We start from the raw sequence: 15,272 nt of genomic DNA on the forward strand, positions 1-15,272 counted from the left end.
TTGTCCAGGTGGGAGCAGAGCAGGTATTGAAGCCAGCTCTGCCCCCTTCTACCCCCCTGGGCTGCTGGGAGGTGGAAGGGGTAGGAGAAGACTTGGCCAATAATAGCTAATAATAATAGCAGCTAATACTTAGTGGCTGCTTTGTATAAAGCACTATTCTAAGCAATCTATACATATTAACATACTTAATCCCTGTAACATTAATGCCATGGGAGGTAGGGTAGGTGCAATGATTATCTGCCACTTTACAGGCGAAGAAACTGAGGCACAGAGAGGGGAAGTACATTGCTAGCCAGGAAGAGGGTGGGCTGGGATTCAAACCCAGGGAGTCCAGCCACTGCCTCTCGGTTATAGGAAGGGCTGATGTTGGGGCAGCAGAGGAGCTGCTCAGAGCGGGGGGGCCAGCTACAGGGGGGCCCACCTACAGTTAAGCTCAGGTCCCCACTAGGGTGCCAGTCTGCAGTTCTAATACTGGCCACTAGATGGCAGGGCCACCTAGGCAGTGGTGGTCCACTGGGCAGAGAGGGACAGAGGGACATCAGAGTATCCTGCCTATGGGGTGGGCAGCCCCGACCCAGCCACCTTACCTCTAGCTCCCCGGAGAAGTCAGGCATCCGGGGCCTGCTGTGGTTGCGGAGGGTCAGGCTGAGGTGCAGGCTCTGGTCTGGGTCTGGGGCGAGGCCCAGCTGGCATTTGGAGTGTAGCAGAAGCCCACCGCTGCCCAAGGTGTGCTCCCCGGAGACCGAGAGGGCCTGGAATGAAACGGTGGGTTGTCAGTGGTCAGGGAGGTGCAGGAGCATAGCTTCCTCTCCCTATGCCCTGGTCCAGGCTACTATCCCTCATGCCAGGACTGTCACAATAGCCTATCAAGTCTCCCAGCCTCCATTCCTGCCCCAGCCTACAGCCCCTCCTCCACTTGGCAGCCAGACCAAGCTTTAAAAAAATGCAAATCAGACAGTGTCCCCCCTACTCAAAGCCTCCGCCTTCCCACTGCACTTAGAGAAGCTGGTCTCCTTGGCAAGTCCTATGGGTCTGCATTATCTTCCTAACCTTGCCCTCTTGCTCTCTCTATAAGGGCCACCCTGTGTTCCTCAAACACTCTAAGCATGCTCCTGCCACAGGGCCTTTGCACTGGCTGTTCCCGCCGCAGTTTGCATTCGTCAGCAAGGCTCCCTGCAATCCCCTGTCCACTCTCCCTGCTTCATTCCTTCAAAGTATTCACCACACCTGACTACATATCATGCATCTTGTCTGTTTTTTCTTCTACTCACTGGACTGTGAGCTTCAGGAGGGCAGGCACCTGGTCTGTCCCTTTCACCATCCTTGCCCCTGCACCTAGAACAGAGCCTGGCATAGGTAAGACCTACAAATGCTTTCTGAATGGATGAACAGATTGGGGGTTGGCAAACTATGGCTCATGGGCCAAATCTGGCTCACTGCCTATTCTTGTAGGTAGATTTTTATTGGGAATGGCCATACCCATTCATTTACATGTCATCTATGGTGGCTTTCATGACACAATGCCAGAGTTGCAACAGAGACCATATGGTCTGCAAGACTTAAAATATTTACCATCTGGCTCTTTACAGAAAAAGTTTGACCCCTGGGATGTGGGGAATGGGAGGATGGATGGATGAATGGATGGAGGGATGGGAGGGAGGGAGGAAGGATGGAAGGGATGGATGTTTGGATGGTTGAGAAGATGGGTGGGTGGGTGGGTGGAAGGAAGGGTGGAAAGAATGCAGGAAAGACCAATCAACCAGCTAACAAACTCGGGGGAATGTTGGGGGGATAGGGATCCCAACACCTCCCCCTAACAGTGATGACGAAAGCAGCAGCTTTTGTTTATGCGTTGAGCACTCTCCCAGTGTCACATCTTAAATTTCACAATCACCCTACATGCTGGAACCAACTGCATCCTCCATCCTTCAGATGTAACACCGGATGTTCAGAGAGGAGAGAGCCCTGCCCAGTGTCACCCAGTGGCACGTGCAGATCCGTGATGATGGCACCCAGCTCCCTCACTCACATCCCTGACCTGGGCGGGCACCCTCCTCTCTCCTCACCACCAGGGTCCCTGGGCCTTTCCCTGGGACAGACTCACCCTGGGCAAGTGGCAGAGCCCCAGATTCAGGGAATGGCGCAGCCAGTGGGCATAGTCGGTCTCCATGACTCCCTGGAAACTTTGCGTGGTACAGGAGGCCGTGAGGACGTGCTCCAGTGTGGCCTCTGCACGGATCTTGTCCGGGCGGGATGGCTGGTGCCTCTGGAAGGAGAAGGCACCATGGGATGGGGGTTCGTCCCAGAAGAGAGAGTGCCCATGGCCAGCGGCAGTCAGGAAACCCTCCCAAGAGGAGGGCAGGTGCCAGAAATCCCACCATCAGAGCCCTGGTCAGCCCCACAGCAGCCGTTTACACTCCAAGCAGGACTTTTGTTGGGAGACTGAGGGGGGGCTGGGCCTAAGGAGACCCAGAAGGAGCAAGGGAACTTCCAGGGCTAGCTGTCCCCGTCTCTCCATAGCCCATCAGGAGCTCCAGGCAGGCGGTGCTGCTAGAGAGACCATGAAGTCCAGAGGCGTCAGGACGCCTCTGGAAACCTGACCTTCCGACCTCCCCCCACCCCTCCCCAGAAGCCCACTGGCGTCACCAGCTCCTTCCCCGTCTGCTCCCCAAGTGCTTGCCTCATGCTGGGCGCCTTGCTTTCCTTACCTCCCAGAGCTCTCACTACACTCCAGTCAGGGAAGGATTACTGCACCCATTTCACAGATGAGAAAACCAAGGTTCACAGTGGAGAAGTGAGTTGCCCCGGATCCCCAGCACAACTAGCACTTACACCCAGGACCCTAGGGCCCCAGAGCCAGTCACTTCCTGAAGCAGGTGGGGACCCCCAGCCCCCCAGGCCTCACCTCATATGTCAGGTTCTGCTGCACCCGGCATCCATCCCAGGACAGATCGAGCCACTCGCTGAACACGGCTGGGGTCTGTGTTAAGGCCCCACAGGCCCTGAGGGCGCCCAGGCCCCAGGTGTCCTGGAGCTGACGGGGAAGAGGATGAAGGACATGACTCAGGGGAGGGAGGGCGGGCAACACAGGGCTCAGAGTTAGCAAAAGGCCTGTGCCTGATCAGCAGGGCAGCCAGTGCCTACCTGCCCCGGGGAGGCAGCCACGCAACCATCCCAGGAGGTGCTGTGCGCCAAGGACCTGTTGGCCCAGGCGAGCCGCAAAGTCGCAGGCTGCCCTCCATTCCAGGCAAGCTGTACCTGCAAGGAGATGGGGCCAGTGGCGGGTGGAGGATAGAGATGGAGAGTGGAGACGGCGCTTCCTCTCGCGGCTAGTGTTTGTAAGAGCTTAGAGGCACGCTCAGGCTGGGAGGCCAGAGGCGTTTAGATGGGAAACTCCTAATTCTCAACACCCGGACTCATAATTCCCAAAGACAGAATGAAATCTGAGTCCCTCACTGGGGTTTGTGGGGCTGCTGTGGACTGACTCACATCACCCCACAAGTTCATATGCTGAAGCCCTAATCCCCAATGTGACAGCATCAGGAGGTGGGGTTGTTGGGAGGTGATTAGGGTTAGATGAGGTTTGGGGCAGGGGCGTCATGATGGAATTAGTGTCTTTGTAAGAAGGACCCCAGAGAGCTCTCTCCCCGACATGTGAGGACACAGTGAGATGGCTGCAGGCCAGGAAGAGAGCTCTCACCAGAACCTGACAGTGATGGCACCTTGATCTTGGACTTGTAGCCTCTAGAAGTGTGAGAAATAAATGTCTGTGGTTTGAGCCACACAGCCTGTACTATTTTTGCCATGGCAGCCCGAGCCAAGAGAGGGGCCCTGTGTGGCCTGCCCCCTCACCTGACCTCACCTCTCCCCTCACCTGCCCCTGCCCCATCGCTTCCTTGGTTCTGGTCTTAATTGCCTCTGGCTCTTCCTGAAGCACCCAGCCCGTTCCCACCTTGGGGCCTTTTCACTTGCTGTTCCTTCTGCCTGGACTGCGCTGTTTCTCCAGCGTGTCACAGACAGCTCCTCCTCATCCACGGATCCTCAGCTGACAAACCACCTCCTCCAGGAAGCCCTCGCTGTCCACCCCATCTAAGGTAGCACCCCCCCAACTCCAATGTTTCTGTCTCTTAGCACCCTCCTTACTTTTTTTATGGTGCTTACTACAACTCTTAATTTCTTTATTCATTCATTTGCTTGAGTTTTGGTCTTTTTGCCTGTTTTGCCTGGCACACACTGGCCTACTGTCTTCCATTTCACAGAAGGAAAAAACTGAGGCTTAGGGAGGTGCTGTGAGCTGCCCAAGGCCCCCCAGTCAGATGCAGAGTCCAGCTACTCTGCTCAAACCCCTGCAGTGACTGACTAAACAAACGAGCACTTCAATGATGAATTGGACATGCTTGTAACTGTTTCTCCCACTAAAATGTGAGCTTTATCAATGCAGGGACTGTGTCTGCACCTCAACACTACCTGGCACACAGTAGGTGCTTAATAAGGTACCGATGAATGAATGAATGAATGAAGGTCCCTTTCGGGTTCCAAGCTTCAGGAATCTGTGATTCCAGAGATGTCCTTGTCTCTGAGGAACAAATGGGATCCTCCTCCCCCACACATGGTCCCAGATGCCCCACCCGTGGGCTCAGCCACGCAGCTCACCAACCCCCAAGACCCCTACACCCAGGGCCCCTCGGATGCTCCCTGCTCACCTGCCGGCTCTGCCTGCCACCCCTTTTCTCAGCAAGGCCACTGGCCTCGGCCCGCCGCCAGGAGAGGCTGAAGGGGTGAGCCAGGGCCAGGTGGGCGGCCAGCTCGCCCTTCCCCAGCCGAAGAGAGGAGGACAGCACCACCTGGGGAGGGGACAGGCTGAGAGGGAGGGCTCCCCCAGAGAGGCCAACCCCCTCCCCACCACCCAGTGCAGGCAACCTTCATCAAGGTCACGGGAGTGAGGGCTGCTGGCCCAGCACTGTGGGAGGCCCTCCAAGAGCTTCAGCCCATTTTGCAGAGGAGTAAGTTGAGGCTTGGAGAGAAGCACATGGGGACAAGCATATGACAAAGATGGGACCGGGAGTGACACATGTGGTGGCTGGAGGCTTTTCATGGGTTCAAATCCCAGCCCTGCCTTCCGGTAGCTCCATGACGCTGGGCAAGACCCCATGCCTCTATGAGCTTCAATTTCATCTTCTAGAAATGGGGCTGACGTGCCTGGCACACAAGAGGCCTGCAGTATGCGTCAGCCACTGGTCTTCCTGTCCCAGGTGGTGCTGGGACCCAGGTTTCCTCCTTCCACCTAGTGCCCTTCCCATGGTCCCTTGGGGACCTGGGCCCAGCCTTGTTGGCCCTGTAAGGCTCCTCGGGCAGGGCAGGGCCCCAAGTGCCCCACTCAGGGCACAGGGTGGGCTTCCCAGGTATCCTTCCAGCCCCGACGCCTACCTGGTCTTTGCCATCCCAGCCCACGACCAGGTCATCCTGGTGGCCGCGTCGCGAGTGCTCAGAGGCCAGGCGGAGGATGCAGTGCCGAGGCAGGGGGAGCAGCAGCGGGTGGTTGAGCTCCACTGGAGGCGGGGACACAGGGAGGGGCAGGAGCATGAGCTGAGGACATCAGCTCGACGCCGAGAGGGTACAGGGGGCCACTTCGGGGCCACACGCTCAGGTAATCTGCACAAAATTCAGAAGCTACACCCTCACTTGGTCCCCATACCACTCAGTATAGTCCCTCAGTGTCCCCGTGCAAACCCCAAATCTCCACTCCTGCAACGAGGCTTTGTACCTCCTCCATCAAGAAGTGGAATTTGTTTCCCTGGCCCTTGAACCTGGGTTGGCCTTGTGATTTGCTTGTAGAATTTGGTGAAGTTGACACTGGCAAACCCCAGTCTAGGCCGAAAGAGTCCTCAGCTCCCACTGGCTCTCTGGCATCCCTGCCCAGCCACTGTGAGAACAAACCCAGGCTGGCCTGCTGGACGGTGACACCACACAGAGGAGAACCTGAGTGTTTCAGTCGAGGCTGTCCTAGATCAGCTGACAGGCAGCCAGCCCCCGAACACGTTAGAAAGCCCAGCCAAGATCAGCAGCACCACCTACCCAACTTGGGGCTGACTTTGATGTGTGAATAAGACCAGCAGAGCTGCCCAGCTGACCCACAGGCCCATGAGCAGTGATAAATGCTTATATTACTATAAGTCACTGAGTTTGGGGTCATTTGTTACACAGCAATAGCTGACTGATACAGTCTCCTTCTTGTATCACTCTCAGGTCCCTCACACCCATGGTTGCCCAGGCCTCTTTGAATGTCCCACACCTACCTGGCCACACTCACCCGCCCTATGGTCTCATTCCACCTTGGGGTGTGACACAGGTGGTACCTGCATAGCTGAGGCCTCACAGCAGACAGTCTCCTTGCCCTAGATTTTCTTCCTTCATCCCTTAAGGCTGAGTCCAGCTGCCCTGACCTCTTGCACCACTTGGTCCCATCCTGTGAGGCCACCAACTGGTCCTGCCTTCCTAGACCCCCCAGAGCAGGAGTCCACCCAAGACCCCATTGCAGACAACGGCCACCATGCTACCCTCTGAGCCCTCTGGAAGGGGTGCTGCCTGTCCCCACACAGACTCTGGGGAGCTGTGCCCAGAGACGGTGGCACTAGCTGGTTCTCAAGGCATCATCTGGTCACCAGTCCAGGGAGCACTGACCACATTTGCATGCCGCATGCAGAGCCACACCACTCATTCCCTCCACCCCTGACCTGCTGGCTCCTACGCTCTGTAACCACATGGCAGGGTCCATGGACTGCTCAGCCCACCCATGGGCCCCCGAGCATGCACACGCTCACACATGCACACAAGGGCATGCACATACCGCCTTGGCATGATGAGGATCGTCTCACTTCCTCTGCTTTGCAGGGCACGTGTGTGGCAACCATGACCATGGGGGAACTCCACTGGGCCATTCAGCAAGCTGTGCCCCCAGGGCCAGCGTCTGCACCATGTCTCCCTCTTGGCAGGCCAGCAGGTCGGGCTCTGCTCTGTGTAAGGGGGCTCCTCAAACACTAACTGACAGTCTGCGTGTCTGCACAGCCCCTTGGGGACGGGGTTGTTTCCTGGAGCGCCTAAGGGCCACGGGTGCCACCGTTGGGGCTGCACTCACCTACCCTGCCAACCTTCAGTCTGTCAGCCTCAGCTATGAAGCCTCTCGGGGATGCTCAGAGTTGGCACACCGTCCACGCCCTGGCCCCACCCTCCTGTCTTAACACACTCAGGTAAAACCCCAACTCCTCGTCTGGGCCTGGGATCCTGTGTAACCTGGCTCCCCTGACCTCTCCCACCTCATCTCCCCCCTCATCTCCCCCCTGCTCCTCCCTTCAGTCCACTCCAGCCACACTGGCCTTGCTGCTGTTGCTGCAGCCACAAAGCTTGTTCCCACCCCAGGGCCTTTACACCTGCTGTTCCCTCTACCTGCAATGATCTCCCCAGAGCTTCGCCTTCTTGTCACTCGGGGCTCAGCTTAAACATCACCTCCTGAGACACGCCTTCCCTGACCACCCCACCTGGAGGAGCTCCAGGCCCCCAAACCAAGTCCTGCTTGTTTTCTCAGCCCTTCTCTCTCAGAGACACCCTGACGTTATCTTGTTCAGTATGTGTCCCTGCTCACAGCCTGCCTCCCTGAGGGCGGAGACCTGGGCCATCTTATTTCCCTGTGGATCCCCAGCACCTAGAACAGCACCTGGGATAAGCAGGTGCTCAATGATGGTGCTCTGAGTGAGTAGGTGAACGGGCCACCCCTACTGCAGCCGCTGGGAGACTCACCCTGCAGGCTGAGGGTCCTGGTGGGCTTGAGGAAGAGCCCGGAGAGGCTCCCGTTGATGGCCATCTCCTGGCCATCCCACAGCACCATGTGGTGCAGGACACGGGTGCCACGGGCTCGCTCGTATGAGGTCTGCAGGACCAGCTCCCGAGGAAGGGTGTGGAGCTGGAAAAGAAAGATGGAGCTGGGTCACAGGGGAATCCGGCCCATGTCCCTGCTGAGGGTAGGAAAGGAGAGAAGCTTTCAGAAGAGGAAACACAAGAAACAAAGTTCTAACAGTTGACTGGGCTGGGCAGATAATGTAAGGGAGGGGAGTGAGGGGGTGGAAGGGGTGTGACATAGGAGACCTGACGCCCTCTGTAAAGAGGACAGCCGCCTCTCAGCTCCACTTCCAAGCTGTGTGACCTTGGGCCAGTTTCCCAACCTCTCTGGGCCTCATTTCCTTGCGTATAAAATGGGGTAAGAATAACAGTGCCAACTTCAGTGATATAATGGGTGTGACGTGCTCAGCCCAGGGCTGGACCCATGGACAATGCCATGTGGTGCTGCTGCAGTTGGTAGTAGGATTTCTCAAGCATTTAGTGAGCACGTATTATGTCCTTGACCCAGTGCTGGGGGTTGGGGTACAAAGATAACCAAGACTGGCCCTGGCCCTTCAGGGGCTCCAGGCTAGTGGGGAGACAGTCACAGAGACAGAAAATGGTGGGACAAGGTGACAAGAGTAGCCACGAAAGATATTCGAGGGACAAAGGAACACAAAGAAAATAAGTGGACAAAGCAGGGAAAGGCATTCTAGGCCGAAGGAACAGCCTGTGCAAAGGCTCAGCAAGGAGCACTCTCCCTGCTGGTAGGTGCCACAGGTGGAGGGTGGAGGGGACTTTGGTGGGACGAGGGGAACTGACTCTTAAATGTCTCTAAAGCCCGTCACTACTGCCCCCACCTCAGTCCAAGACATCATCATTCTGGCCCTGCTCACTGGCTTCTTCACTGTTGTCATCTCCACTGTCCCCTGTAGGTCCCTCCCCACACAGCAGCCAGAGGAATCTGAAAGCATCCCTTGGATAGTGTCCTCAAAAGGTGTCCAATTTCAGAGAGAATAAAATCCAAACTCCTTCCTGTGACCTGACACACCCTGCATGACCGGATTCCCACTACTACCCACCATTTCCCCCTCACTTACTCTGCTCCAGCCCAGTGGTCATTTCTCAAATATGCCAAATTCATTCCTGCCCAGGCCCTTTGCACGTCTTGTTCCCTCTGCCTGGAATGCTCTTTCACTAGATTTTCTTTTTTCTTTTCTTCTTTATAACATCTTTATTGGAGTATAAGTGCTTTACAATGGTGTGTTAGTTTCTGCTGTATAACAAAGTGGATCAGCTATATGCATACATATATCCCAACATCTCCTCCCTCTTGCGTCTCCCTCCCACCCTCCCTATCCCACCCCTCTAGGTGGTCACAAAGCACCGAGCTGATCTCCCTGTGCTATGCGGCTGCTTCCCACTAGCTATCTATTTTACATTTGGTAGTGGATATATGTCCACGGTACTCTCTCACTTTGTCCCAGCCTACCCTTCCCCCTCCCAGTGTCCTCAAGTCCACTCTCTATGTCTGCATCTTTATTCCTGTCCTGCCCCTAGGTTCATGAGAACCACTTTTTTTTTTTAGATTCCATATATACATGTTACCATATGGTATTTGTTTTCCTCTTTCTGACTTACTTCACTCTGCATGACAGACTCTAGATCCATCTACCTCACTACAAATAACTCAGTTTCATTTCTTTTTATGGCTGAGTAATATTCCATTGTATATATGTGCCACATCTTCTTTATCCATTCATCTGTCGATGGACAGATGAATGGTTGCTTCCATGTCCTGGCTATTGTAAATAGAGCTGCAATGAACATTTTGGTACATGACTCTTTTTGAATTATGGTTTTCTCAGGGTATATGCCCAGTAGTGGGATTGCTGGGTCGTACGGTAGTTCTATTTTTAGTTTTTTAAGGAACCTCCATAGTTCTCCATAGTGGCTGCACCAATTTACATTCCCACCAACAGTGCACAAGGGTTCCCTTTTCTCCACACCCCCTCCAGCATTTATTGTTTGTAGACTTTCTGATGATGGCCACTCTTACTGGTGTGAGGTGATACCTCACTGTAGTTTTGATTTGCATTTCTCTAATTATTAGTGATGTTGAGCATCCTTTCGTGTTGTTTGTTGGCAATCTGTATATCTTCTTTTCACCAGATTTTCAAATGGCTGATATCTGCTTGTCATCTCCGGCTAGCTCAAATGTCATCTCCTTAGTGGGGCCTTTCCTGGCCACCTAAATAGCTCCCCAGTAATTCCCACTCATATCACCCCATTTTGTTTTTTCTATAGTATGTATCATCATCTGGTATATTTTCTTATTTGATTTTTTTTGTTGGTCAATCTCCCCACTAGACTGTACACTTGACGAGAGGAAGGACTCATCAATCCTGTTCTAGGCAACATCCCCAGTTTCTGGAATAGTGTCTGGTCTGGCACCTAGTAGATGCTCAATAAACAATGCAGAAGGAAGGGAGGGAGGGAGGGAGGATGGATGGATGGATACAGAGGCCAGCTGAGAATCCATTCCAGCAAATTTTGCCCACATCACAGCTCTGCCTGCATTGGATCCTCCCAGGAACCAGAACAATTCCTCTTTTCTCAAAGGGCTGCCCCAGGAGCCTCCCAGCCTGCCCTAGCCCTGGCTCTGGCCTCCTCCACGCACCTGGGGGAAGGTCTGTTCCAGCGTGATGATGTTGGTGAGACTGTTCTTAGCAGCCACCAGCCTGGAGCCAATGTGGAAATGATGCTCCTCCACCATCAAGGCAAGTGTGCTCTCGGCTCCACCCTCAGAGTATCGTAGCTGGGCCAGAAAGAAAAGCAAGTCAGATCTCCTCATCCAAGTCTCTGACGGGACACTGAGCAAGATGCTGGCTCCACACTGTAAGCAAGTTCTGCCTCCCCAAACCCTGGGCCCGAAACATGCACAGCTCCCTGGATGGGACAAACTCTGATGACATGAGGGTCCTGAAGCTCAGTTTAGACCACCAGGTGTGGCCATGACAACAATCTCCCCGTGCCCTTCATGCTGTAACACTGACTTGTAGATAGCTACCAGCCTTGGGGCGGGCAGGCAAGAATTCTAGTTGTATTTACCATTGTGAACAGCAGGGGGCAGTCTACTGCAGAGGACGACACACAAGCATTGCATTAAACAGACCAGGGCCCCAACTCGGGCTCTAGCAGGTATGGGATGAATGACCTCTAGCTAGTTCCATAACCACCTTCACTTTCTTATCAGATAAATTTGGATAATGATACCTACTTTATGAATGGGTTGATATGAAAACTATATGAAATAATGTGCTAACTTCCAGGCTGGCTGAATAGCAGAATCACTTAGGGCACCTGCCAAAAATATAGATTCTGGGCCCCCACCCAAGACCTGTAAAAACAGAGCCTCTGGAAACTGGGTCAAGAACTGGTATTCTTAAGAGCTCTCCAGAAGCATCATTAATTTAGTGATGCCCCTGTCAAAAATGTTCAACCTAAATCATGTCTCACACAAACAATCTGACAAATTCAAATGGGGGAGTTTTGCGAAACAACTGCCTGAACACTGCAAAATCGTCAATGCAGGAGTTCTTTTAAAAACTTAACTATAGCGTATTTACAATATCGTGTTAGTTTCAGGTATACAGCTTCAGATTCTTTTCCACTATAGGTTATTACAAGATACTGAATACAGTTCCCTGTGCTATACAGTAAATCCTTGTTGTTCAATGCAGGAGTTCTTCTTTAACGTGGTTAATGACAATGAAATGCTTAGAGGGAAGTATATCAATATCAGCAACTTACTTTGAAATGCATCAAAAATTAAAAAGGATGGAGAACTATGTGATAAAGTAGAGCAAAATATGAATAAAAAACCTAGGTGATGGGTATGTGGGTGTTCACTATAAAATTGTTTTAATTTTTCAGTGTCTGAAAAGTGTAATAATAAAATGTAGGCAGTGGGAAGAGAATTTCTAGATCAGGGGTCAGTCTTTGGGCCAAATTTGGCCCACTGCCTGATTTTGTAAATAAAGTTTTATTGGAACACGACCATGCCCATTTATTTACATATTGTCTATCGCTGCTCTTTTGTTACAATGGTAGTAGTTGCAACAGAGAGGGTATTGGGTGTAAAGGCTAAAATGTTTATTATCTGGCCCTTTACAGTAAAAGTTTGAAGACCTCTGTTCTAGATTAAGAAACTAAAGAGATTTCAGATTAAGAAACTGAATTTCTAGATTAAGAAACTGAATACCCTGGATGATCCTGAACTGCACTCTGGATTTAAAACAAACAAAACAAAACCGCTGGAAAGAACATTATTGGAAAAGAATGATTGTGACAACTGGGAAATTTTATGATGAACCATATATTCGATAACAGTATTATGTCACATGTTAAATTTCCTGAATTTTGTAACTCTGTTGTGTTATACAAGAAAATACCCTTGTTATAGGAAATACTTGCTGCAGTATTTAGGAGTAAAGAGATGCCTCCAGAAACAACTCAATATTAACTCACAATAATACAGAAAATACGTGTATGAATACACAACTGTATATGACATATGTAAGTATAAATAGAAAGATGTGGTAAGATATTAACACTTGGTGATATAAGATAAATACCAGGGATGTATGTACAACAGGATGACTACAGTTAGCCCTGCTGGACGGTATATTTGAAAAGGGTTAAGAGAAGAGAAAGGTACAAATGAACCAATTTACAAAATAGAAACAGAGTCACAGATTCAGAAAACAAACATGATTACCAAGGAGGAAAGGGGGGAGGGATAAATTAGGAGATTGGGATTGATATATATACATATATAAAATAGATAACTAATAAGGACCTACTGGGAGCACAGGGAACTCTACACAATGCTCTGTAATGCCCTACATGGGAACAGAATCTAAAAAAGAGTGGATATATGTATACGTACAACTGATTCACTTTGCTGTACAGCCGAAAGTAACACAGCATTGTAAATCAACTATACTCCAATAAAAATTAATTTTTTTAAAAAGAGAGGAGATTCTAAGAGTTCTCATCACAAGGAAATAAATTTTTTTCCTTTTCTTTTTCTGTATCTCTATGAGATGATAGATGTTAACTAAACTTACTGTAGTTATTTCACAATAGATGTAAGTCAGATCAGTATGCTGTACATGTTAAAGTTATACAGTGCTGTATGTCAATTACATCTCAATAAAACTGGGGAAAGGGCTTCCCTGGTGGCGCAGTGATTGAGAATCCGCCTGCCAATGCAGGGGACACGGGTTCGTGCCCTGGTCCGGGAAGATCCCACATGCCGCAGAGCGGCTGGGCCCGTGAGCCATGGCCACTGAGCCTGCACGTCCGGAGCCTCTGCTCCGCAATGGGAGAGGCCACAACAGTGAGAGGCCCGCATACCACAAAAAAAAAAAAAAAAAAAAATGGGGAAAAAACTGGTTGGTAAATGTCCACTGTCCTACAATAACTTTTCTATAGGTTGGAAATTATTCAAAATAAAGATTAGGGGAAAACTAAGAGGTTCCCCGAATGATGGTGCAGCGAAATCTGGGGAGCACTGATATTCTGTGTGATGTGCGGGTGCAGGGCCTGGCACACAGTAGGTGCTCTATAAACAAAGGCAGCCTGGCCCAGGGCAGGGAGGGCTTTTAACAAAACTGGGTGGCTGGTGGGATAATGAAGTGACCAGTTGGTGATTGTATTCACTCACTCATTTACACATCCTGTCATTCATTCATTCATTCTTTTGTTCATTCATTCACTACGCACACCTACTATGTACTGGGCTCTGTGCCAGGTGCTGGGCACACCCTCCAGGATCTCCTGATTTGGGGAAGAGGGGCAGACAGAAATAAACAATGGCAGCAGCACGGAGGGAGGGGGAATCATGGGTCTCATGGGTCCTCCTGTCTTCCCCCAGGACCTCCAGATGCTACACACAGGGCAGATGCATGAGTGCAGCAGACGCTGGGGATTCCAGGTAAAAACGGGATTTGTGGACACGGGGCACAAAGACATGCAAAGACCCGTGGGAAGGCAGACGGGACACCTGGGAGGTGATGCTGGCTCAGCTCAAAGGCCGCGTCATCTGATCCAGCGACCGGGAGCGTGCCAGGCCGGGTGAGGCGGCGCCAGGCACCAGGCGGGCAAAGTCTCCCCCGGCTCCTAAGGGTCTCGTGGGCCCGGCTGGGGGCCGCAGGGGCTAGCCCAGGAATGTAAACCTGGGCCTGTTTGGGAAAGCTGGAGCCAGGGGTTTCCGAGAGTCACCCACGGGGGCCTGTGCAGCCGGCAGACAGATGTGGATGTGTTAACACTCTCCACACCCGCCTCGGGCAGGGCATCTGGAAGCAGTTAGGAGCTCAGGGGAGGCCGGGACATAGTTACCTTGGCTGAGGCTGAGGCTCTGCTGGGGCAGCAGCCTAGGAGGATGGGGAGGTGATGCCGGCCTGAAAGCCGCAGCTCTTTGCTGGAAAGAAAGAGGATGTGAGAGGCCTGGCTTGAGGGCACCCTGTCCAGGGCCTCCAGGGCCGGGTCAGGACCAAGCCAACCTCCCCAGCAGAGGGGTGGTGACTCAGGAACACAGCAGCAGAATAGCCGATAAAGGGCTATTCACATGCCCCGAGGCCTGAGTGCCATGGGTTGTAATGGTCGGGGCTGCAGCCTGTCCCCAGACGACCTGAGTTTGAATCCCAGCTTGGCCTCTGCCTGGTCCTGGGCAGGGACATTGGGCAAGTCCCTCAGTTTCTCCTTCAGCACAGGGGCTGGGTGGTACCGGGAGGCACATCTTCTGCAGGCCCACCGATGGGCCCCCTGGGGCTTGGTCAGTGGAGCCTCAGCAGAGTGTATGGTGGGATTTAAACCTGGGCCCCCTCCCAGCAGCCCTGTGCACACAGCACCCCTTCCTTGCCTCTTCAGGCTGGGGTGTTCATGGCTCCCCACTGCTGCCAGCCCTGGGGGCTGCCCTGGCCCGGTGGTGCCTCTACACCAGGGTGTCTCAACCTCAGCACAGCTGACACCTTGGGCCACACAATTCACTGTCGTGGGCTGACCTGTGCGTTACAGGAGTCCAGCAGCACCTCTGGCCCCCACCCACTATGAGCCAGCAGCATCCCATGCCGAGTCGTAACAACCAGACATTTCCCCAGACATTGCCAAACACTCCTGGGTGGGCACATTCGCCCCCAGGTGAGAACCACTGGCCACCTGACTTCATCTGACTGTAAGACCCCCGACCCCGGCACCCAGTAGGTCCCTGGATTGAAGAGCCGTAATAGTTACTAATATGTACTCGAGGCCTGGGATGCATTTAGTTTGTGAGACCAAGAACTCCTCATCCATGTCCTGCCCCCAGAGGTCAAAGATATTTTATTAGCTGTGTG

General features: G+C 52.6%; 1 protein-coding gene across 1 annotated transcript in view; it reads right to left on the minus strand.

Moving 5' to 3' along the window:
- LOC131741595 (uncharacterized) overlaps positions 1-15,272 on the minus strand; it is a 161,058-nt gene that overhangs the window by 27,283 nt on the left and 118,503 nt on the right. The window contains exons 47-55 of the mRNA XM_067013704.1: positions 14,278-14,359; positions 10,553-10,690; positions 7,795-7,957; positions 5,428-5,549; positions 4,704-4,844; positions 3,145-3,258; positions 2,906-3,034; positions 2,105-2,266; positions 588-752 (exon numbers count right to left, since the gene is read on the minus strand). Coding sequence (XP_066869805.1) covers positions 588-752; positions 2,105-2,266; positions 2,906-3,034; positions 3,145-3,258; positions 4,704-4,844; positions 5,428-5,549; positions 7,795-7,957; positions 10,553-10,690; positions 14,278-14,359 — 1,216 coding nt within the window. The remainder of the gene's footprint in view (positions 1-587; positions 753-2,104; positions 2,267-2,905; positions 3,035-3,144; positions 3,259-4,703; positions 4,845-5,427; positions 5,550-7,794; positions 7,958-10,552; positions 10,691-14,277; positions 14,360-15,272) is intronic.

Source organism: Kogia breviceps, chromosome 14 (genome assembly GCF_026419965.1).
Source record: "Kogia breviceps isolate mKogBre1 chromosome 14, mKogBre1 haplotype 1, whole genome shotgun sequence".
In the NCBI taxonomy this organism is placed as follows: domain Eukaryota; kingdom Metazoa; phylum Chordata; class Mammalia; order Artiodactyla; family Physeteridae; genus Kogia; species Kogia breviceps.